The sequence below is a fragment of the Gavia stellata genome, chromosome Z, assembly GCF_030936135.1.
Source record: "Gavia stellata isolate bGavSte3 chromosome Z, bGavSte3.hap2, whole genome shotgun sequence".
NCBI classification, from domain to species: Eukaryota; Metazoa; Chordata; class Aves; order Gaviiformes; family Gaviidae; genus Gavia; species Gavia stellata.
Window position 1 is genome coordinate 43723546 of NC_082637.1, and position 25728 is coordinate 43749273.

At 39.8% G+C, this 25728-nt stretch overlaps 1 protein-coding gene across 13 annotated transcripts in view; it reads left to right on the forward strand.

Annotated features, from left to right (window-relative positions):
- LOC104261011 (transducin-like enhancer protein 4) overlaps positions 1-23603 on the forward strand; it is a 97277-nt gene extending 73674 nt beyond the window's left edge. For 7 of the 13 annotated variants that reach the window (XM_059833516.1, XM_059833514.1, XM_059833515.1 and 4 more), the window contains 12 exons: positions 9213-9332; positions 9844-9897; positions 10546-10698; positions 11926-12058; positions 12299-12492; positions 12686-12762; positions 16449-16698; positions 17783-18030; positions 18990-19137; positions 19724-19874; positions 20198-20274; positions 21937-23603. In XM_059833516.1, coding sequence (XP_059689499.1) covers positions 9213-9332; positions 9844-9897; positions 10546-10698; positions 11926-12058; positions 12299-12492; positions 12686-12762; positions 16449-16698; positions 17783-18030; positions 18990-19137; positions 19724-19874; positions 20198-20274; positions 21937-22044 — 1713 coding nt within the window. In that variant the 3' untranslated portion in view covers positions 22045-23603. Of the gene's footprint in view, positions 1-7202; positions 7220-9212; positions 9333-9843; positions 9898-10545; positions 10699-11925; positions 12059-12298; positions 12499-12593; positions 12603-12685; positions 12763-16448; positions 16699-17782; positions 18031-18989; positions 19138-19723; positions 19875-20197; positions 20275-21936 lie in introns of all 13 variants that reach the window. The other 6 variants (XM_059833525.1, XM_059833527.1, XM_059833523.1 and 3 more) reach the window with 5 other exon arrangements.
- Positions 23604-25728: the final 2125 nt, after the last annotated feature.

The following is a 25728-nucleotide window of genomic DNA, read 5'->3' on the forward strand; positions in this document are numbered from 1 at the left end:
ATCTGCACGAGTGCCTTCCTGAATAGGAAATAGGATGATTTCCTGAACAAGGGTCTTGGGAACACAAGTAAGTGAGTGTAGATGAAGTGAGGCAGATATAATGGGCTTACTTGGATGTTATTTGGGCAGAGAGGCGAACAGTAGTGCTTGAAGATTTCTTTCTGGAAGATATTTTTATAGATCATTGAGAGAGTGCTTTTCTTCAGAATCAGCATGAACTGGAATTTGCAAATATTTAATAGCACGTGGCTATGTTTTATCCACCTGCCCAATTAAGAGGCTGGTCCTATAATAAATTCTGTTTTCACTGGGCGCTTAGCAGTGGCTCTGGCTTCCTAAATCATGTAAGGTACTAGAAAAGCATAAAACATATTGGGTCTTCAGAAGCCACACGAGATTTGACATGGGAAGAGATGAGTGAATTGCCCGTCTCTTAGTTAATACCTGAGAAAAACATGTGAACATGTTTCTGCTGATGGAAGCAATCAAGATGTGGAGTGAATGTTTCTATTGAATTTTAGGGTGCTTTTTGTAATCATGGTAGCTTCTTGAAGGCTACTTCTTTTCCCATCACTTTTCTACTGATCCAGTCAGGAAGAAATAGGATTAAAAATGGGGGGAAGGGAGGGAACAAGTCAGAAAATGTGGAAGGAGATCATCATCTCTATCTGTGAAGTATTCAGTTAAAACAATATTTTGCTTTGTTTTCTTACCGTCTCCTAGGTCATCTCTGCAGCAAAATAACTATAAAGTCCTTTAGAGACAAACAGGCAGAAGGGAGGAAAATGGAAGTGTTTTTCTCTGAAGGGTTGATACATATGGATAGATTGGAAGGCAACAGAAATGTGAAAACTCAATACTGATGTCTTTGCCATGAGTATAGCCTACGTCATATGTAACCAAAACTAAAAATGTGGGGCACTGGGGCATAGTACGTGATTGAAAGCAGCTAAATGGAGTGTCTCGTGGGACTGTCTTCAGACATGATCTCTGTGGTTTTAAAGCAGCAAAAAAAGGCTAATTACTGCTAGGTTATATCCATCTGGTCGAAATGAAGAATTAGATAGGGAGCGTAAATCCCAGGACAAAGTTGTTAGGACCTGTCACTTGAAAACTGAATCCACTTAGCTATCCCCAGAGAAGGCAATGCTTAAAGCCTGATCATTACTGCTTTAACATGGAAAATCTGGGGGGTGTAGGTGTGTGTATTTTTTACCTCCTAGCCTCTGTTGCCAGTACTGACGAGATTTTTATAACCCCTGTGGCTTGAGCCGCTGCAGGAAAAGTGTTTGCGTTCAGCTTGGCTCGGTGCCGTACAGTCCATTTTAATCACTGTGTAAAGTGAAAGGATAACAGTTTTACTGTGGTGCTCAGTCTGAATAGAGGGCTCTAAGCAAAAGCCGGTTATTTTTCAGAGGGATTTTGTGATTCTTGCAGATACTTTTTAACAAAGTGTAAAGCATACTGACATAGCCCTTTATGGGCTATGATAAAGCATTCCCTCTTTAGTGTTTTCTTACTATTCTAAAAACTAACCAAATTACCCTGTGTGTTCTGTTTAAATGCAGTCTCTATGAAAATGTAACTAGTGTTAATATTCTGGAGATATGTTGGGAATTTTCTGTGCGCGTCTGTCATCGGCTTTTGAAGAATGCTCACGGAGCGCTGCTGCTTTTTCTTGTGTCCTGGCATGCCGCTGAATCAAAGCCCGTAATGCAGGCTGGTGGTTAGCCTGCTCTCTCCCTTTCATGGTGGTGAGCCCACAGTTAAATTGCTGCATTGAATGCTCCGGCTGGTTGAGCTTTTTCTCTTATCCTGTGATTGTGTGCTCTCCCTTGCTCTTTCTCCCTAGTTAACTCCCAGTACTCTCCTCTCTGTTTCTGTTTCTATTTTGCTAGAGCTGCTCAAACTGTTTCAGGTCTCTGCTGAAGGAAATAGCATGAAGGATCAGTAATTGGAACCCCAAATAAATATTTGAGGAGAGGAGAGCTGTAGTTCTGCGTTTCCTTGGCACTGCTCTGTTCGTTAAATTTCCAAAGATGACTGTATTTACCCTCAGTCCTTCTGGATCGCTGTAACTCGGTGGTCTTTGACCCCTTCGTTTCAGTGTGCCTGGTTTTGGTTAAAGTAACAATTTGGCGTTTGTATGCTGTGATGACCAACATGCAGGTTTGTCCTGGATTTTGGCATTTATTTTCTAAAATGCCAGCAGCATGGTTTTCTCTGTCTGGTAGCATTTCCACACTTATGCCATTGTTATCCAGGAACGCTTATCTTTTCTGGGATCATTAGGGACAGAATTCCTTTGCAGCCTGCATATGCCCTGAGGCTCACCCGCTGTGTTTCCTATGCCAGTTGCAATTTGTGCCTTAATACCTTCTTGCAAATCTTTTCACTCTGTCCAAATTACCTGCTCTGCTGTGTGCTGAAGCATGTGGTCTTAGTTTGGGGTCTGTTCAAAGGGGAGGAGATTGAAGCACAGGCGGTGAATGGAGAATGGATCAGGTGAATTGCTCTGTGGATTAAAGGGGAGGATGTTTGACAATGCCTGGGTTGTGTTACCATCAATTAAATTCAATATTTACGAGTTGGCAGATGTGGAGGAGAGCAGACTTGATGGCAAATGTAATCTGTGAACTTTGAAGCTTCTGTAAACCTATCAGAAATGTTTAACTCCTTTTCCTGCCCATCTGTTTCTTTTTCTTTTGTTCCCTGCTGAAACCAGATCCTTTATTTAAACTGTCTTGCTTACCAAAGGGTGCTTGTTATTCTTGCCACACTCCTTGATTTCACTACCTTCATGTGCCTGTGCTAAGATATACTTTAACCTAAACCTGTCTTTCCTTTTTGCCTCACAGCTGTGCTCCTCTACTGCTTCACTGCTTGTACTTAAGCTGCATCGGTTCTTCTCTCCATCCTTTGACCCTCACAGTGTCAGTAGTGATTAGGCCTTATGTGTGTTATGTCCCTCAGCCAGTGATTACTGGAGAAGCTGTATTTTAAAGGATTTATTGCCAAAATCCATCTGTGAAAGGCTAGCCAGCAGCCCTCACCATTGCTTTAAACAACTACTTTTCTTGCCACCACCATGCACCTGTACACCAGGAGAGGCCACAGAAACAACAGCACATGCTGATAGGATTATACGTGAAAATTGCTAGGTATCTCCAACTTCTGCTGTGTGGCCTGCTGAGCTTTTCCAGCAAATTGATAAGTGTATGTTGAAATACATGACTGGAATTAACGTGTGCAACCGTAGTGGTTTATTGTTCATTTTATCACCCATTTTATAACATCTAGAATTCGATGCTTTTAATTAGCTTAAATCAAATATTGCAGTGGTACCACCAGGGCAAGCAGATCACTGGTGTAAACAGCTACGCGGATATTTTTAAAGAAATTACATGCACATATATAATGCACGTACATATCTATACTTCTATTCATGTAAAACTTTTGAGAACACTTGAGTTTTGAAGACTAACTGCTGAGCCTACACATTCTCTTTATTCTGGACTTCTTTATGGCTGTCTCGTTGCTCTTGCAGTAGCACTGCACATCTAGACTTTGATGTTTTTTATGACACTCTTATCCACTAATTAACTTCATTAATTTTGCAATTAGTGAAGTTAATTAGTGGGTAAAAATGCTATATAAAACTTCAAAGTTTGCATTTTAATCATAGTTTTTATTAAAAATAATTATCACATGCTTGATTACTAAACTCCATCCAGTTATCTCAGACAGGGTCATGTGATATTAAAAAAGCTTTGTTCTGTATCTTTCCTAGCTAGTTAGTAGCATTTTTCACTAACAATTACTGAGACTTTGTCTGGTATCTGAAAACGCGGTTACAGGGAAAAGGCAGTGAGTGAGACAAAAAAAAAATAATAATTTGATCATGGTACGGCTGAGTGGAAGTTGGGTTTCAGTTTGGGTAAGCAGAGAAACAAGTTGGAAAAGGGGGAGGTGAAAATATTACAAGTTTGCTGTGACTGGTGATATATATGGGAACAATGCGTGACTACCAGCCTTCCCTCCTTTGGTGAGCCATTTTGGAAGAGATGCCCTCCACACTGTACTGCCTGACTGTGCCAGCCTGATCGCAACCCACTGCATATACCTAAAGGGAAACGCATGGTAAAGAAAACTCACTTGCCTAAGTAAGGACAGCAAAGAGGGGATGTTGGAAAATTAAAGCAAAGAGCACAAAATCCATGACACAGGAGTGGATACTGGGATGTAGTGATAGCAGTAATAGTAATGTAGTGATAGCAGTAATAGTAATAGTAATGTAGTAATAGTAAAAATAATAGTAGCAACAAAAAGCTGTAGTAGGTGTGGGTGATCTCAGGAGCACAACTGCTATGCAAACATTCCATATGGAGTCCATAGAGCAGCCCACAGCGTTTCACACCCATCTCCCTCATTTTAATAAAAGTAATGTACCTGTGCCTACGGGTGTATGTAAATAAATGAATTTTTTTAGACAGATGGGTGTTGCCTTATAGTTAGAGCCATGCACAAGGTTTGCTGTGTGGGAGCTCTTGGTTACAGTTTTTCTCCCTGGGCACGTGGTCTTGGTGGGCTGTGCTGGACTGCCCCTTCCTCTTGCCTGGGTGTTTCTTATGCCCTGTCCTGTCACCTCTCTGGTGCGACCTCTCCCACCTCATACCACTCGTTATTCACCAGACCGGTCTCCATCGCATCCTTGGCATGTCAGCTAAGTGCTCCAAGCCCAAACCTGGAGCAGTGCTTGCGTCCAAGCTCCAGTGCTGGTACGTCCATCTATAATATTTGCACCAACCAACCAAGCATCATTACTGCCTGGTCATTTCCCTGCCATGTGTATTGTATCCAATTTTATAGTTTCTTTTATACTTTCAACTGACTTTATAACAGCAATAATGTAATTCAGATAATTATACCATAATTGACCTTAGCGTTGAGCATCCTTGGCTTTTACTGCAGTTTGCTTAATACTTCAGGATGGTCAATTATCTCGTAATTCCCACTTTGTTGGGAATTATTGTTTTAATTATTACACTCCAAATACATCATTTTGGCATAGTAGTAAGGGTACGCTGGGGAACGGTCATATTCGTGAATCTTTGAAAGAGTTACCGGCTTTATCATGTGGGAGGGCTTTTTATCCTGCCATCTCTAGTCATTACTTTTAACGCTGATTCCATTTAGTTATCACTTATTCTGCTCAGGCCAGGTCTTCGTCTGCAGGAGCTAGCATACGGGGAGTTGGGGCTTGCAGGATTTAAGAGCAGTTGGATGGCTGCGCAGTCTGACCATGTTGATTTCTTTTCTGCCGTGTTACAGTGTGAGTGGGGCAGGTAGCTTCCAGTGGAAGTTGGGGGTAAAGTGATGGATTTCTTTTTTCTTTTCCGAGGAATTTAAAGTATTAATTATCCCAAATAGGTAGCAAGCATGCTGATGTTTGCCCTGTTACTGGCGAGAATTTTACGGCTGCGTAAGAGGCTTACATGGCCCTCTTTACGTTCATTTAATTTGCGCCTGTGTGGCAGCAGTACTCCACCAGGAGCAGTGCGCTGCCGATGTTGGAAAGAAAACAGAGCGGTCCTTGTGGTGGGAGATCATTTTAATTAGCACTGCCCAAAACAGAGACTAAAGTATAGCATGCCATGCTTTACAGCCTAGTGCAAAAGATACTGTGGGTCCAGCACTAGAAACACATCGTACCACTTCTTAAGCAAATTATGTGAACAAGGCAACGTGCTCAGCCTTTCTATGAATGTATATGTTAAGTTGTTTTTGTCAGCATTTTGTGGTGTATTTAACATGAATAAAAATGTTCTGCCTAAGCAGAATATAAAAACTGGTACATTTTGCTACAACAGAAACTAAATGTAACCTACTTTCACCAAAGAGTTTTTTTTCCTGTGTCTGATCTAATTATTATATGTGAGCAAACTCAGTGTTGGTTAGTAGGAAAATGCTACTTTCTAGTAGAGTAATGCATTTTATTGAAGAAAACAGCAGTGTGAAAAGATTTTATTTCTCTATAAATTTTAATAGTTACTAAAATGAGAGGACTCCAGCCCGTTAAGTTACAGCCTGCCAAGTCATAATGCTGAATCACTTAATTTATCTAAGTAGCTATCCTATTCCAGCTTCTTAAAGGCATGTTTTAATCAAGGAGGGCAGAGTCTGACAGCGAAACAGTGGGCTTCAATGGAGGTTTTCTTCCACGGTCTGCAAATACAAGGACCTCTCTTGAAGTACGTAGACTTGCTAACTCAGGAACCAAGGTGTGGATGGGTACAGGATTATATGTAGGAATCTGATGTCAGTGGAAACCATGGGGACATTATAGGCTGAAAAGCTGTTGCAAACAACAGTGGGAATCCAGTATGGGTAATAATGTTGTCCCCTGCACACTGAAAATAGTAGGTGTTAGGTCCATAGGAAGATCTAGACCATAGCTCATTGACTACGTACATGACATTTGTTTATTACTTAGCATAAGAGGTAACTTTAGAACTGTCAGCACCAGTAACAGAGATTCCATGAGTCAGAGATCTTTGTAAAAGAAGCTAGTACTGCAGGCGTATTGATTGACTGGCTCCATACAAGGAAAGGAGTGGGACAATTAAAAGTGAGAATGTTTAGATTTGTTCTGTAGTAGTTTACTCTTGAGGCAAAATAATGTTAGTCCTAGTACACTGACCAAACTTCAGTTTGGGAAACGAGATTCTGGCTGCTGTCAATAGGTGAGTTGTCTCTGTTTTTCTGCTAATGTCAGGTGAGATACCCCAGCAAGATCTTTTCATATTGGTATCAGGTCTGATCCATCTTTGAGGCAATGAAACCATTAAGTAGTGTGTGTTGCCCTGATTGCCAATGCGGTGCTCATCCTTTATGTGCTAGTGATAATTAGCTACTTTATCATTCTACTAGGGATCTTTAATTTATTACTTTATTAAGCAGTGAAATCAAAGATTAAAATGGTAGCTATAGCACATAGCTAACTAGATTGTGAAAAATGAAACTGTATGGTTTCAAATTTATGAAAATAAATATTTCTATTTAAATAAGTGCAGTAGTTTACTTTAATTCTTTAGACACGACTCTAATTTGTGGTTTACTGGTGATTATTTTTCTTCGTTTTAAAGCAAATTGCTTTCTGTAGGGTGAAGTTGAGAAATAATGAATTGAATTCACATTACAAGCTACTGCCTCCCAAATTGTAAATGAATATAAATGTAATAGGAGCATACTATGAAAATCTTTTGCAAAAGACTATGCTATTTTGTTGCAGTAAACAAATACGTTTTTCAAGCCATCAGTTCATTTAATGTTGCATTTCTACTTGGCCTTTATTTTAAGGGCTTCTGTGCCTACTGCCACTGCTGTCTCCAAATATCTTAACTTTTGTTGTCTCTTCAGAGCAGAAAATGACATTTTTAATTTGTGTCATTTACTTTAGTAGTTGATTAATGATGTGCTTTAAAGCTAAATCACTGAATGTATTTTAAGATGTATTTGCTCAGGATAGGAAATCATTGTCTACCTATTTTATACTGTTAGAGTGAGACGCAGGCAGGCAGGTAAATGGGAAGGGCACAGGCTGTGTTCAGCACTAGCTTTGTTCTAAAATTTTTATTTCCACTCAGTGTACTTAGCGGCTAATTAACAATTACCAATCAAAAAGATGGAAGATTTTTGCAAATTTCACCACTCATTAATCTCAGCTGCTGTTGACAAGAATTGGAAATTCTAGAGAAGTGGAAAGGAGGACCAGAGTGCCCCAGTAGGCAAAAATGTTCTCTCATGTGACTTGGGCAACAACCACAGCTTAAATTCTGTGGTTAAGTGTTCTTAATCCTTACCAGAAGTTTGTGGTGTAATAAGTTAAGGAAAAGAAGAAATTAGGTAATAGCAATGGAACAGAAGTTGCACAACGTAAATGCTGATTTCTTGGTTTGCGTTCCTGGTAGTAGCTATAAAATAAACCTCGGGAGGTGTGCACTGAAAACCCCAAAACCAAATTGCTGTGTTGTACAGTTTTATGTGGAACAATGGCTGTCTGTAGTGCATGGAGGCATAACCGCAAAACCAGTGTTTCTGGATGAATGGGAGGATCTAAAATCCGGCAGTAAGGAGTTCTTTGGACGTTATTCCTGCCATCCCCTTATATAAGGAGGACAGAGAGCTGGAAACAGTCAGCAGGGTTTCAACTGAGAATTATTTTTCATCTTCATTCCCGTCAGCTTCAATTCTGCAAAATGCCTGAACATACCCTTACTACTGTACGTTCAACTGTTGACTTCAGCGTGAGATAGTTTAGCGCATGCTTAAATGCTTTCTTGAACTAGGGCCAAAAGCTGCTGCTAAAATAAATCCCAGAGGGAACTTTGCATCTTTCATTACTTCCCTTTTTGTATACCAAGACACAGGCTCCACCAAGCTCTGGAAATATGGTAGGAGTTGATAAATGTCACTTGCTTTGTTTAAAGGAGTAGAGCAGAATTGTTGGATGGCAGTGCATAAAGTACATATTATCTTCCTTTCTGTCCTGTCCCATATGTGTGCTCTTTAAGGATCATTACTAGATGAGGGCTGCAGAATGGCAAGAGACTTCCTGGACCACTGCATTGTGTTTCCATTTACTGCAGGCACAACCTGTAATTGTAAAAGGCACCAAAATAAAATTAGTTTAGGTGTTTTCCCCTGTTCTTTCCTGCTGCGAGACGGTTCAGAAGCTTGCTTCTTTCTTTGCTAGAAACCTTCATTCAAATGTTTGCTGAAGTGTGACTTACCTTGGGCCACTTTGTTCTTCTTGATTTACACAGGCAAACGTACACACATGCACACCCGCCTTCTTCTGGGCATATTGATTTAACCCTGCATATTTGTAGAGGAAACAAGCCAAAACCAGGCCAATGCACAGTATTCATAAAATGGTCCAAAGTAGCTCTACATTCACCCCATTGACACTGTAGGTAGCAACTATGATATGTTGGCTGATTGCCTTTATCTGTGTCTCTTGCAATGCATTGTGCACTTTTAATACAAGACACTTGCTGGGTAGCTATGTCTGATTAAAACCCAAAGTGCTATCTGTGAGAACAACTCCAAATCATATTATTGGGTTAAGTTGTACTGGGGGTAGTGACAAATGAACTGCTGCTTTGAATGAGCATCTGATGATGTTTTCTCCATCTCTTTTCTGACTGCAGAGCTCTTCTGTATCTCCCTCAGCCAGTTTCAGAACAGCAGAAAAGCACAGAAATTCAACAGATTATTCTTCAGATAGTAAAAAACAGAAAACAGAAGAGAAGGAAATAGCAGCTCGTTATGTGAGTAAATTGTCTGCATTGCGTGTTGTGTTCGTCTGTAATTTCACCTGATTTCTGATGCATAACTAATTTTAAAATTGAGGGTCAAATTTTTAACAGGTTTCTGTGTGTAGGATTGACAGTGTTTTTAACAACATAAATACAGAGCACCTGGAAGGCATGTGACAAGAGGACTGAGCATTTGTTAGGCTGGGACTTGGTAGATCTGGACTCTAGCTTATCTCTGCTTCTCAGTGCAGTGCAACTTTGGATGAGGATTTTCATCCTGTGTTCTCGTTCAGCAATGTGAAAACAGGGACGAATGCTATAGCTGTGGCAACCTTTTAAGGAGAAACCCTATAGGTGGCCTAAATATTTTAATTTTATTACCACATAAAGCTTGGTAAAAGTAAATGCTATGTTGCATAGTTGTGATCAGCCTTGCATTTCATTGATTTATTTTTTCTTAGTACTTAAGAGTCATTGGGATATTAAATAAATGTTTTTAACACATTGTGATTTGTCATTGCAGGACAGTGATGGTGAAAAGAGTGATGACAACTTGGTAGTTGATGTTTCCAATGAGGTATACACAATGGTGGTTTTTGTACCTTACAGTGGTGGGGGGGGGTGGTCTTCAGTGCTTTCTGTGCATATTGGGTATATGAGTAAGATTACAGCCTTTGCTTTCGTAAAGGAGCTTGAAATGCCTGAGGGAAACCAGTCAGGTAGTCTTTTCTTTAGAATGCAAATCAGATCTGTAACACTTATTTCTACAAAGACTCTTTGTTTCTGGTACCAACCAGAAGTCTGCTTGAGATACTTGAAGCCAGCTCAGCACAGCAGATAGGATGCAGCTTGTAACGGTATCTGTGTTTTCTTTCACTCTGGCCATGAATTCATGCATGAACTTTATCAGGTCTGCCAAGTGCCTCAAACCTTTTCAGTCTGTCACCTGACAAATGAGATTTACTTGCCTATTTCAATATCCATAGATTTTAAACATTATTTTTCATGGTTAACGGCATGAAATTTTGAGACTTATGTTAAGAAAAAAAAAGAAAGTTATCTTTCATCCATCTCAATTTTACAATTTTATCAGCTAAATCAATTAAGGATTGAAGGAAGATGTCACTTTTTATGATAGATCATCATTCCAAAGTGAGAATTGCTCAAGACAAGCACTGGTGGCTAGTATAAAGTTTTTATACTAACCCGCGTTACTGATGTTTAGGATCCTTCCTCTCCCCGGGGAAGCCCAGCACACTCTCCACGGGAGAATGGCTTGGACAAGACTCGACTGCTGAAGAAAGATGCACCAATTAGTCCGGCATCTATTGCATCCTCCAGCAGTACTCCTTCCTCCAAATCCAAAGAACTTAGCCTTGTAAGTGCTTCAAAATGCTCCTGACCCATGATCATATGCTGAAACACATGCTTACCGGATTTCTGCCTGGACACAATTTGGATTTCCACAGCTATCAGTAAAGCACCGTGAAGCATCAATTTAAAATTTGTTTAATTTATCTCTTCAAGGCAATTGGATAAAATAATAAGGAGAAAGTCCTATTTTGGGATAGGAAGAGGTTATTTTCAGTGGTGGTGTGGGTAGATGATAGATGTGCTGTGCTGAGAGAGGTTTTTCTCCTCCCCCATATGAAAAACTGTCATTCTGAGAATAAATAAGAGTACACAGGGGTTCCTTGAGCTGTTTTCCTGTACTGTGGTTTATAGCAAATTCAGTTCCCTGCTTGGATGTGATTTGGTTGTTAGCTTTGTTTGAATTACCGGGCCATATACAACAACAATAATTTTTATCTTCTGTCTAAAAAGTAATCTGTCATTTACAAGAGCCTTCCTTGACTTGCATCGCAAATCACAATGCAAAAAAAAAGAGCTGCCTGAAAGCCAGGGGTATTCTTTCCTTTCCTGTTTGTGACCACAGTTAATCACCTTCCTGAGCTGCATAGTAACTCCCCTCTCAGTTCTTCACAGGTCAGGGTACATGATTATTTAAAGAAATAAAAGAAATAAAAAGAAAGCTTAAAGTGAATGTAGTGCTCAGGAAGGGTGATGGAATGACAGGTTCAGGCCCAGGAGTCAGTGGTTTGTCTGGTGAATAAGAGTGTCACAAGAGTGGCACTGCACAGTTGCTGACATTATAGCCATCACTGTCTCCATCCTGTGTTTCCAGCACCACATTGGGGCATGAGTTACTGGTCAGTTGTGGATTTTTTTTCTGCTCTTCTTGTCTGGCTGGCAGTGGCCTCACAGAAACTCATAATCGTAATGGGAGTAGGTCCACCATGAGCAGAGTGAGACCACTGACAGATTTCACATATGCTGCCAATGTAATTGTCAGACAGTGATGATTTTCAGTCATGGACTTCATTCTGAATCATACATATGCCCCCCGACCAGAAAAGCTGTGAAGGCTGTAGTTAATTCCCAAAGCCATTTTGTCTTTTTCAGTGTCTCTGCAGCTTCTCTTCATTGCCAGGGACTGTTGAAACCCAAAAGCTAAATATCAGTGATCACACACACTCTTTCCAACCACTAGCTAAAAAAGTAAAATAACTAACAAACTGTCTTTCTTTTCCTTTTTGGTTATTAGAATGAGAAATCTACCACTCCTGTGTCTAAATCAAATACCCCAACTCCACGGACTGATGCCCCAACTCCAGGCAGCAACTCCACTCCCGGACTGAGGCCAGTGCCTGGCAAGCCCCCAGGTGTGGACCCGCTAGGTTAGTGTCTCTATATTTCGATGGTGTGAAACAGTGGCCATTCGTCCCTAACCAGGCTCCCTTTAAATCTACAGTGACGAGGCAGTATATTACAGCTGCTTAAACTGGACGCAGAGCTGGTTCTTCAGCACTTTAATACAGCTTGTGTGTGTGTGTGTATACATATATATTGCCAAACTCAAATTTCATCTGACGGGTCTGGGCTCGCTGTGTGACTTCTCTCTTTTTTCCCCTCAATAGCTTCAGGTTTAAGGACACCTATGGCAGTGCCGTGTCCTTATCCTACTCCGTTTGGGATTGTGCCACATGCTGGTATGAATGGGGAGCTGACCAGCCCTGGAGCTGCCTACGCCGGTCTACACAATATTTCCCCTCAAATGAGTGCAGCAGCTGCAGCAGCAGCCGCAGCAGCAGCTTACGGGAGATCTCCGGTGGTAAGTGTTTGCTGCTAGTGCTTTTGGTGTTGAGAGCAGTTTATATTAAATATAAAACCTGCGGGGTTGAATCTAGTTCAGGCTCTTCGTAATTTGGGGAGTATGCTGTAGTAGTGAACATGAATTTAACAGTCTTTGTTTGCCTAACTCTGTCTTTAATACACCTTTTTGTTTTGCCTGGGGAAAACTATAGGTTGGTTTTGATCCACATCATCACATGCGAGTCCCAGGCATCCCTCCCAATCTCACAGGCATCCCAGGAGGAAAACCGTGAGTATCAAACATTCAACTTCAAAAATCAATCATCTATTGAAGTTATGTTCCCTTGCTGGTTGGAATTTCCCTTAGCTACTGAAAACCATTGTGTGAATAGGAATAAATACAGTTATTAGGCAAGGGCAGGAGAAACACTGTTTAATCTTAAAGTTGCATTTGTAAATTTGTTTTGAAGACTAATAGCAGCCGACAAGGACTAGGTGGTATAGAATAAAGGAGACAGAAATAAATGGAAAAAGGAGCTGGACTTCGAGGTGTTACATGCTGAATCTGACTGGTTGGTCTTATATGGAAATGCAGACTGGAGTAGGATCTTGACTTTCCATCTCTACTGTACTCTGCTTCTCAGTTTAAAAAAATGATTTCTTTGTTCACAGAAGCCTTGCAATTACTTGCAAACTTAGCAGCTGCTATAAATGGCAGTGTGCAGAGAAAGGAACACAGAAATATTTGTTTGATTGAAAATACTGGAAAGAATTATCATATCATAATGTTCAAATTCATCCTTGATGGAACTGACTGTAAAAGGTGACCTGCTCTACTGGGCTTCGCTTGTTATGAGCTTTGGAAGAAGAATTACAGAGACATGAAGAACTCTCTGCTCACATACCTCTTGAGTTAAAGAGGGGAAAAATAGAACATTGATGCAAACCGTATTGATCCAGATTTTATGTAAGGGTCCTCAAGTTCCACTTCTTGTGTGACACTTGTGGGAAACTGTGACCAGCTCCTGGAGAGCTTGAAGGGCAGGGGATGTTTGTGCCATTCCTTCTCTTACTCTCATATGTATGAACATGTTTGTGGAGCGGTGGTTGGGGATTAGTCACACACTTGCATGTGAGTAAATGCATATGCTTACATGCCAGTGATCTTGTGGACATGCAGGGTTAATAACATATCATGGTGATAAGCGATCAGTCCTAGTGCCTGTAACTCCTCTTGTACATAATGTGTCATACAAATCATAAACCGTGTCAAGCTCTCTCAGACGTCACACACTAGTTACCATCTCAAGTTGACTTTTCTGCCAGTTGCACTGCCCTGGTAGGTGGCTGCGTAAGGTGAGTTTGGAAATTGGTGTGCAGTAGCTTCTGGACCAGCTGCTTGCATTAAAAATTCTGTGAGGCACAGATCTTCATCTTTCACATTCAGCGGGCACTTAGAAATGTCTTGATGTAATGTTCAATTTTTTGCTGGATTCAAGTGGTCAAATTTTTGCTGGATTCAAGGTCATCCTTGGTGGAGTCGGTCGCCCTGAAGGAAGGGTAGCTGGCTCTACCAGGCTTTGCTTGCTGTGGCCTGAGAAATAGCAATACCAGGGGTGCAGAGACCTCCCTGCTTACATCTCACTTGTGTTAGAGGTGGGAGGAATAAAACGTGAGGCAAACTGAAATCAAACCGGTTCAATTCTGGTGCATCTCCAAGGTTTTTGAATGTTGTTGACATATTGATGACTGTTTTAAACATTTAAATGTAACTCTCATTTGTGTGCCATAGGGCCTGAAACCTTTGAAATCTGTGGTTGTTTTAGCATGGTTGCATTGATTTTTCTTCATCTTAAGTGCGGTACTTTTCCCAGCTATCATTCAGGATTGTTGCTTTCTCATTTACTCTTCCTTTTTCCTTAGAGCAGAAGTTGTGTAAATTCTCTGCACCGTTGAGTGTCTGTTGAAATGGAGCGGGCAGCATGTGGCACATCAGGGATCTGTCCCCTAATAACTCTCTTTTCACTTTGGAGATATATCAAAATGCTGAGAATTGTACAATATATAAATAGAAAAGGTAGCTAATATGAAAAGAAGAAAAAAGTGCTCGCCAGGTGTTTATAGTGTCAGATATTTGTAAGATATTTAAAGTACTTCAAATATGCAACATGTGGTGTTAGTTCTCAGAGTGAAAAAAAACCCAAAACACTCAACCACCACAAAACCAAACTGAGCAACAAAGCAACAGTTTAATCACACGTGCTGGTATGAAGTAATAAATAGACTGAGAATAATGTAGTCACAGATCACTCCACATCTAAGCTTTATTTCTGTAATTGTTAAATATGTTCCTTGTGTACTAAAAATCACTTAGACTGATAAAAGTATCTTACACTCAGTGTTCAACATTGCTCTGCAGAGAGTGACTGTATATAGAAATCAGAAAAGATTATAATGAAGTTCCACTTGTTTTGTTAAGAGATTTCAGGTGAACATCAGCTGCTTTTCCCAGTACCTTACTGCAGCAAACAGGAATTAGGGAGAAAACAAGGAAGATATTTCAGGTTTCTGTGGTGATAATCGAACCCTAATTCTACTCATATAGGCAGTTTTCTGACAACCACAGAAATCTGTACTACCCATTCCGGAATGTGTTTAATGTCAAAAAATTGAGAATGATGATATGATCTGTCACTCAGACCTGCCAGCACAAGAAACAGAGCGCAGGATTAGAAGAGTGTGTAAAGCTCTGGGAATAGGGCAGAAAGGTGAACATGCAGTTGCATTTTGTCCCACTGAAAATTATTGTTGTTCTAGTGTTAATGCACTATGAATCTTAAATAACAAATTCAATAGTTGAATTCTGAAGACTGCCTTCTTCAGTGACTTTGAAGCAACAATTAAGGAAGTGATCTTAAGTATTCTCATAAAATGATTTTTTTTTTTTGTGAGTTCTTCTCATCCCACCATTGTGACAATGGATTCTTCATCAGTACTATGATGATTTTTTAGGTCTAAGGGAATTAAAGCCTTCCGTTAAGCATACCTTGATATGTATAGGTGAACCGCCTTATAAAGTTTGTGCTCTTGTAATAGATGTGATGTGTCAGGTAGCATCTCAGAACAAGACAATTTCACAACCTAACTGTTCTCCCTGGAAAATATTTTGAGATGAAGCTGTTGATAGGTTATTCACAGGTGGTGTAACTGGCAGTCACACAACACATTCTTTCTTAGTGAGAACCCTGATTCTGGCAAGAGAAATTGGGATTTATAGTTGTGTCAGGTCCACACAAAAGAAAAAAAATAAAAAGGACAGCAAGCCCAAAAGAAGGAAAAGAGATTCCAGTGCAGTTTTTGCTGGCCTGTCATGTCAGATGTCAGCAACCATGCCTTGAGGACTTAACTCCTTGACGGTAGAGGTTTCACTGCACCCTTAGGTACAGTGGTGGGCAGTTTCGCTCAAGGGGTGTGGGACCCACAGTACTTTCCGGGCAGCTAGGCAGCAGTCCAGCTGAAGTTTGCATGTTAGAGTCAGTAAGGGAGCAACCAAATGTCCCCTGGCACTCAGCAACCCGCCGTGCTCTGCAGCAGCCAGCCAACTATTTCTGACTTCCAGGGGGTCCTGACCTGACCTTCCTTCCCTTCTCTGCATGTGGTGATCTCCCCATGCCCCAAGGTTAAGAGTAGCATCGTGTGTCCTCACTCATGCCAGAAATCATCCTTGCATGCGTTGTAAAAGCTCATTTGATTGGTAGACGGTGCTTGACTTTCCATGTTAGAAGAGTACCTAAGTTTATGCTTTGAGGGCCATGCTATAGATAAATAATTTCTTCTTCACATGATTAAAAAGATTGCAAAAGGAACTGAGTGCACAATCTGAATGCCCACAGTGGAAACACACCTTTAATTCTGTTTTTTAAATAGGCTTGAAGAAAAACTTAAATCACTCCCTATCATTCTTTTTCCCCTCAGAGCATACTCATTTCATGTAAGTGCAGATGGTCAGATGCAGCCGGTTCCTTTCCCTCCTGATGCCCTCATTGGTCCAGGAATCCCTCGCCATGCCCGTCAGATCAACACTCTGAACCACGGGGAAGTTGTGTGTGCAGTTACCATCAGCAACCCCACAAGACATGTGTACACGGGTGGGAAGGGGTGCGTCAAAGTCTGGGACATCAGCCACCCTGGCAACAAGAGCCCTGTCTCTCAGCTGGACTGCCTGGTAGGTGAACAGCAGCATATGACAGTGGAAGAAGATAGCAGGTTGTGTTAAGATTGAAGTGATACCATTAAGGTACAAAAAACAGTGGCTATTTGAGTGCTGTCATTGGTATCAAAGCTTGATATTTCATTTGTAATTTTGTTGTTTCTTTTAGAACTGAGTTTGAAGTATGTGCCTTGTCGTACTTGTGGTTTTTTCCCCCCAATGAATCAAAACATCTTTAATATCCTAAAATTGTATTGGTAGGGGGAAAGATCAAAGACAGCACAGCAAATATTGTTTATAAACTTTGACATTTGTTGGCAATCTTAAAGCTTGATATCCTATCATGCTAAAAATTGCTGTCTTGCAGCTGTATTCTCCGAGAACGTTTGAAGATTGTGTCACGTATTTTGTGTCTGTGTATGTGTGTGAATGCATTGCCTTGTCTTAATGTGACAATTAAAAATATCCCTGACTGTTACTCACAAATTATTTGAATGTACTAACAAGATGAACCATTGTTAGCAGCTTTTCTCATGTCTTTTACCAGTTCTTGGTAAGATGTTGCTTCTTGTTACAGAGGCAGTAAAATGAGAACTGTGCAGCACATGTAGACGTATAATGAATTTCTACACACGTTGCTACACAAATGAAGAAAATTGCCCAAATATTTTCCTCTGACATCTCCTAGATGGTGGCAGCAAGTCTCACTGGAACAGAGGAGGGGGGAGTGCGTAGGGAATTTGGTACTCCCCCATGCCGAGAGGTTAATGTACTGAAATAAACAGAGTATGAAAATGTAACTTTCTATACAAGCTGTCGAATACGGCTATCTTGAATTGTTTTGGGCTGGGTTCAGGTCTTTGTGTTCTGGTGCTAATTAAGATTAAATATCTCTCACTACTGAATTTTGTAGATCAAGTTTAAGTACTTCCCTAATGTCATGTAATTTTCTGGCATTAATACACTTTATCATTGTCATAAGTATAAATGGCTCATTAAAACCAGGAGGGAATACAATACTTTTATGGATTTCTGCTCTCATGTTAATGCTGTTTTCCTTTCCTCATGAGTAATCTCTTGATGGCTTCTGTCTCCACAGAACAGAGATAACTACATCCGTTCCTGCAGATTGCTCCCGGACGGCCGCACCCTGATTGTTGGTGGGGAAGCCAGCACGTTATCCATTTGGGACCTGGCAGCTCCAACTCCTCGCATCAAAGCAGAGCTGACATCTTCTGCTCCAGCTTGCTATGCACTAGCTATCAGCCCCGATTCCAAGGTCTGCTTCTCTTGCTGTAGCGATGGGAACATTGCAGTGTGGGATCTGCATAACCAAACTTTAGTAAGGTATGTTGATAGAACTGGATCATCAAGTTGTGAAGAATTAATTAGACATGGCCTTATGTACTGTTCTGTGTACATATGCTGTTTTTCTTCATGGTGTCTGCATAACTGCTTCCAGTATTTCACTGCTAGGCAATAGCCATGGGTAATACCTTGACAGAAGTCTGTATAATTGTTTATGGGTTTTGAGAGTTTCATAATTCCAGGCCTGTTGAGCAGCCCATAACTATAATTTCCTAAGATCAGCTGGTGTTGATATTGGTGTAGGTTCTTTGAACAGGCTGTTTTCTTTGTTTCCATGCAATACACTGTGCTCACATTCCCATCTTCTTAATCAGTGCTCCAGCAAAAATATCTTGGGCAAAGATGTGTGTAAATTACTGCATTGCAAACTTAGCATCTTAGGAGTGTGGGTTGCTGCTCAGCACTAATGTACAGTAAGCTAGGAGCCAGTCATAGAGCGCTTCTCTGTGCAGTGTACTGTGTATATGTTGTTATATGTAATATATCAGTATTGCATGTAAAGGCAGGCTGTTCCATAATGTTCCCATTTAGACTGCTCTTTTTTTTCTTTATTGGTGACCTGCGGATTCTTTTTAAACTAAGTGAATTTTGACGATCATGCTACGTTCCTTGGTGGGGGGTGGGGTATTTTCAGTCACGTAGTGGGTATCACACAGTCAGCAGCAAAGATCCCCAGGGTCTCTGACTGGTAAAGTGTGCTTTTTGAAATCAAATTAGCACTTGGCTGTCTGGTCTGATTGCTTCATCAGTTCATCACAAAACTCACGTGGCCGTCCCAGAGTTTATATTAATCTCAGGTTGCTGTTGGAATCTATGTTACTGTTGTCTTTAATGGCTGTGTGTCAGGGACTGAAAGAAAAAGGAGGTATTTTTCATACGTGCTCAGAAGTGACTTTTTCCAGTGTGAGAATGTGTGTATCTTCTTTCAATATTTTCAGGCAATTTCAGGGCCACACAGATGGAGCGAGCTGTATTGACATTTCTAATGACGGCACTAAACTATGGACAGGAGGCTTGGATAATACAGTCAGATCGTGGGATCTCAGAGAAGGGAGACAGCTACAGCAACATGACTTCACATCACAGGTTCAATCTCAGAAGCTTTGGCATGTTAAGAAAAATTTGTCATGGTTTTCTAAAATAACCACTTTTGTTTTCTGGGGTTTTTTTAAAGCAAAAAAAGCAGGCTTGAAGAGAACTCCAAAGAACTTTTCACTTAGTCTCACACTCTTTTTTTTTTTTTAAACGTGGCAGCTAAACATCTTTCTGGATTATGATTATTTGATGGATTAGTACTTCTTCCATGAGAGTAGTGGAGAACCCTTTTTATAAAAGAATTGCCAGATTAAAGTGTTCCTGTGTGCAATCTGTTCCCGTTTCTGTAGATTCTTGTTCAAAAATATTTTAGGAAAATATTTTTAAATGCTGTCAGATAAGCTAGGACATTAACTTTTATAGCTTGATTCAGTGCTTTACTATTACAGTTTTAACTGAGCTTTGTTTACATGAACTAGTTTATCTTGATCACTGTAGGAATTGGATTATCATGTTTTTAAAACTGTAGTAGACCAGAATGTGTTTTTGCATAGTGTTAACAGTGTAGCAAAAGTCGGTTTTGAATATCTCAAGCTCATTCCTTTACTGATTGAACCATGTGTTGTGCTAATTCCAGATCTTCTCACTGGGCTATTGCCCAACTGGTGAATGGTTGGCAGTAGGAATGGAGAACAGTAACGTCGAAGTGCTGCATGTAACTAAGCCGGACAAGTATCAGCTGCATCTTCATGAGAGCTGTGTGTTGTCACTCAAATTTGCTCACTGTGGTAAGCAAATCTTTCTATGCCAGTGTTTTCCCTCCTGAGAAATTTGTTCAAGATTACCTTTAAGTGAAAGTAGAGCTATAGTTAAAAATTAGATGTTAAATTTAAGTATTAAAATGATTTTAAAATTTCTGTATGACTGCTTTTTTGTGTGAACTACTTATGTTGTGATCAAACATCGTAGTGCAACCAGATGAAAATGTGACTGTTCTTTGGATATGTTTTCCATTACTGTGCGAATGCATTGTTTTTGTGATTAATCTGTTTCTTGGGGTGCATGCCTTGAAAACAAAATGCAACAATAACATTTAAACAATCTGTTGCAGGCAAATGGTTTGTAAGCACTGGAAAAGATAATCTTCTTAATGCCTGGAGAACACCTTATGGAGCCAGTATATTCCAGGTAATAATCTCTGAAAAGCTATTTTCCACATACATTACAGTGCAATAGAGCTGCACATCTCAGGGTCTGTCATTAGCTGAAGGAGTTTTTAAATGGAAATTCTTGGCTAATTACTATGTTCCTTTAAGACTTTGTCTGTAATTAAAGAGAGATCTGCTTTTGTCCTTTCTAACATTTGAGTAATTTAGCTCTTACAATAAAGTAGCCCTTCAATCCGAAATTGTTTTTAATACCCTTCTTTCTCACCTTCTTGTGCGTATTGCTGTAATACAGTACCCAAATCACGTTGTTAGGTGAGCATTCTCTGAAGGTCCAAAACGTAGCTAAAACAGTGAAAGTCATATTCAACATGTGTATTTTTCTTGGATGAGATGTGTAAAGTCAGTCGATTGGACAGGCAGACTCCTGAGCTGAAGACTGTGTCCATATGGAGGAGCCCCGTGGAGTGTAACTGGAAGTTGTAACCTTTCTGTAGTCTTTCATCCCTCTGTGCCCAATTTTAATGGCACTTCAGTGCCATTAAAGAAAAGTGGGATTTTTGGCATGGCCTTCTCTTCTTTCACCTACAGGTACCTCTAGGCTGGGAATTTTTTGAACTAAGTTAACTGGTGTTCCAGTTTAAATGCTCAGGTCTCACATGTACTGATACCTGCTGTGTCTCCACCTTTGGGGACAGCGCAGTTTGCCTTGACATGAGAAAGCTGAGGTCTGAGTTTTCTTAGTGGAGGCTCTTCAGCTCTGGAACCACCTCCCACAGAAGGCCCAAATTGTCCTAACAAGAACATATCTCCCTTAAAAGTGATGTTAAAACCCCAGTGCAGCTTTCTGAATGAGGGGTAGAGAGAGAAACTTCTTGTGCAGTGCAGCAGAGTTTTCTTGGCAAAAACTTAGCATGATTGGGAAGTATTTAGCTCTTTTGCAGTGACAGGCAGAAAAGAATGTGGACATATGTTGTGTAAAGAAAACATGCACTAAACCAGCAAGTGAAACGTGACAATATGTACACATCATCTCAGCAAAGATAGAAAAGCTGGGAGAGACAGAGCTACTGCATCCTGGTGTATCCTGTCTCCTATTCACCTGCTGTACAGTGTTGCTCATCCTATTCCACCACAGTATCTTTTCATATTTGCATCCTCCCTGGTAATGTAAACTCCTTTGTGCAAGGCTTTTGTCTTCTGTGTTGGGGAAATAGTGAGAGGATATACAGTTAATTCTGTGGAGTCTCTTTGTTTCATACCTGTGGGTGGGTAGGGCTTTATAGTGCTTCTCCATATGGATTTCTGATTTACAGCAAAGAAGGGAGGGAAGAAGAAGATGGCTTTTCATTCATTTTTATGCAAAAGCTAACGTATAAAATATTAATAAATGCTCATTGCTTGTAAAGTGTATAGAAAGGACTGCATCTTTTTGTTTGTTTGATAGATTATGTCTAGGTCCGTAACATTCAGTTCCGTTTCTGCTACTGTTTTGTTGCCAGAGAGCTTTAGGTGGAACAAGTTTGGAGAAACAGTCTTGTAGCAAAAGCTGCCGCTATGGTACTGATATTTAAATGAGCTTTCAGTATATTCCCTCTCTATAAAGTCTTCCAATTAATCTTCAAGCCCTTCTGGATTGAAGGATTGGAAAGATGTAATTTTCTTTTTTCTTTTTTCCTTGTAGTCCAAAGAATCCTCATCTGTGCTTAGCTGTGATATCTCTGTGGATGACAAATACATTGTCACTGGCTCTGGGGACAAGAAAGCTACAGTCTATGAAGTTATTTATTAGAGACAAATCTGAATGCAGACAGAACTCCTTCTCCTAGCACTTTGCTATATATTCCTTTTTTTTCTTTCTAAACTGCGAACTTAAATGCTCATCACAGTTGTGGAATTTATTTTTATGTTCTTAACTTGCTATTGATTTGTGAATGCTCATTAAGAAGTTGTGATACCAAATTGTCAGATATCTACTTGGAAGAAGATGGAATAAGCATACTTAACAGTGAACTTAACTCTTTAATTATGTATTATAGCTGTAATGTATTTATTTTGTTTAAAGAAGGCTTTCTAACAATGAACTGACTAAATAAAGCTGTCTGGCCCGGCTTTAGTTTGAAAGGTGCATTGTATACTTTGTGTTTTTGCAGGTGGATAAATTGGGGATCTTGGAGAAGGATGTTCAGGAGATAGTTAAAGTTACACTAAATAGACTTGTAGTTTCTATTTAAAAAAAAATAAACTTTGTTATATTTTTTAGTCCTGTTCTTGGATGAGACCTCTAAGTGTTATTACAGTATAATTATTTGGTGGGAAGATGCTGTATCTTAACTATTTTAGACAGTCTTGGAAACTTAGAAAATTGCAAACTGTAGCCAGTAATCTACATGCCTGTGATGAATGGCAAATTCAGTTCACATCTAAATTAAATTCACTTTAAGTAAGAATGTGCTAATTTATATATTTGCAATGTTAATATAGCATCTTGTGTACAGATTTGTTCTCAATGCTTTTCTGTTGATAAACATAAAGCATTTTGGTGTCAAGCTAGGTTTTTTAATATAAACACCTCTCTTTGTTATATTGTAGAGAGTACAATAAGTTGCCTCAAAGAATCACCTTTGTTACTTCTGGAAACTTTTGCAATGTTTCCTTGAAAATGGGGATATGTGTCTTTGGGCAATTTTTCAATTACAAGAGATTATTGAAAAATATTTGATATGTTCTTTGGAAACTGCACTGAAATAAGAATGGATGCCTACCAATATACAAACTACAAAAGCAATGACCTCTGAGGTAGGATTTACGAGTACTCATTCCGACATACGAAAAGGAATGGATTCTCATTGGGATAAGGACTTGCTTTGTTCGCCAGCAGTTCAATCCAAGTCTTGATTGGATGTCCCTAAAACGGACGCAGACTGAGCCATTGTGCCAGAGACAACGTGTTATCTTTTTATGTTGTTGTTGTTGCTGTTAAACTATGATCTGTGACTTTTTTTTTGAATGCTTTAAAAAAAATCTTTAAGTCTGTGGATCTGCTGATGTACAGTGCCTTTGCTGCTATGGATCAAAATCAAAAGACCCGTGTAGATAAATCTTATTGTATAAGTAGAAAATTACTTAATTTCATACTAGAAATGGATTGATGCTGCAAGTTAAAATGGACTGTTCATTGAAGTTCCAAATGTGGTAGCAAAAAATGGTGTCTTAAGTGCTTAGTGTTTGATGTCATTAACAGTTTCGTAATACTCTACATTGTAGAAAGATTTTGATACTAAACTGTGTCATTGTACATAGTTCTAATGCATTGTATTGACCACCAGTACTTCTATAATGGTAGATTATTGTTTGTGCATTCAGACTTTTAAGCATTAAACATAAGTAACTTCTAAGATGCATTTTTCAGTTTTTTTCCCCTCCCTTATTCTTCTTGCATGTGATAATTTCAGTTATGTGTGCAGAATGCTGTCTGTAAGGACAACAGGCATTCGGTCATAGAGCATGCCACTACAGATACTTTGCACTTTTGTCACTGAGAGACAACGTAGAGTTTCACAAAATTTCTCTGAGCTAGCAAAATCAATGAATTTACAGTTTCCCAAGTTACCTGCCTGCAGTGATTCTGAACTCTTGGAGGCATCAGCCACAAGACTTTGGCCATGTCACCTAGGAGTTTGCCACCTCCCGTTTGTGTAGTTTCCAGTTTGATACAAAGCTTTAAGTTATCCCATACCTTGGAGAGAGTGAGACTGGGGACGATTCCTGCTCTCGCAGCTGCTGAAGTATGCGGAGTTCAGCAGGACGTGGGGAGTGGTGTTTCACTGCAGCGTCACACCTGGGTTTCCCCATCCAGAGCTGAAACCTTTTCATGCCTGTGGAAAGGCTTCTCTTGATTACAGTTAGGTTTAGATCAAGAAATTAACCCAGCTTCCATTGAGTTCAGACACAGGTTAAAGTGAACTAGGGGAAATTAATTTATACACTGGTGGGGTGGAGTAGGGAGCGGGGGTGGGAGGAGTTGTGCTATTCATGACAGGAGAAATGGAAATGGAAAAAGTCCAAGGGGAAATTGGAATTAAATTTTTCTCCTGTAACCCATTTCTGTTGGAAATTCCGAGACATGTAAGCCTGTCCTGCTCTGATGTGCCAGCCTGTGGTGACTGCTGGTACGTGAACCCAGGCTGAGAGATTTTTTGGTTTTTTTTAAATGCCAAAACAAGGCTTAAGCTGATGATGTCATTTACCTGTACTGTGAGTGACTGGGTAATACTTGTTGATGGAGGTGAGTGTAGAGGCAGGTTTCTCTCAGAGCTATCAGTTTCCTTAGAGTTAACAGTGAAGAGTTTTCCAGATGTCCCCCAGAGTAATGTAAGTTTTCACTCGTATTGAGGTTCTGTGCTACTTAGTACAATAATGCTTCATAAAGGTAAACATGGTACAGATGCTTTCTGTTAATTGTTACTCTTGTCTGAAGAGATATAATTTGCCTGTTTAAATATTATATTAGAGAGACATTTATTTTCAAAGGCATTCAAAAATTTAAAAGGCTAGGGTGCTCTCCATTTGCTAACAAAAGAGAAACCACCTACTTGATGTTTGCAGAGGGTGTTACATTTTTATGTAGTAGTTCAGGCATAAAAGATTAGTTAAAACCCCTAAGATAAAGCCTTTCTTTAAAAAGAATAAAATATTGTGTACTCCTGAATTTGTACCAGAGCTAGTTTTGACAGCGAAGTAACATACTTTTAAAGCAGCCTGCCATATATCTGCTTATTAATGTTTGTATTGATGACTTGTAAACAGTCTAGGAATTAAATGCTTTAATCCAGGATTACTGCATTTAAATGTGTAATCATCCTAATTTTTTTCCCTTTCAGGTTTCAGTGCAAGTGAGAGATGGTAGGTACAGAGCTACTTTGTGTTTTTCAGTTAAGCATACATAGGGTCACCTTCCTTTTTCACTCTTTAGTTTCTCTTGCCACTGCAGAGCACAATTTTGTGCAAACTGTTTTGTTACAGATGTTTTTTGTGACACAAACATGTGGCCAGCAAACTCCATATTCAAGATACAACCGTTGCTTTCTCTGTATTCTTCTTCCCCTCTCAAATGTTTAGTGCAATGATACATTAGGAAAGCCATTTCCGTCTAATCTTTGTATCCTTTCTGACTGGCCAGTATAGACATGTTTAAGGGGAGCACTTTCCATCAAAATAGTATTTTCTAAAAATATGCAATTTTAAATTATATTTCTCCTGATTGTTCTTAGCTGAAAGTGATGTTTCTCTCCTATTTCTTTTTAAGCTACTCAGTTAGGTAAAAAACATCTATTTTACTGACTGTGATTTTCCTGTATGAGGGGTTTTTGAGTCTGTACTGGAATGGTTTGAATTGGATTTTGTGTTTGTTTTCACTTTGGCACCCGAAACACATAGCAAATTACTTCTTCCTGCAATGTTGATGGGTGTGTGA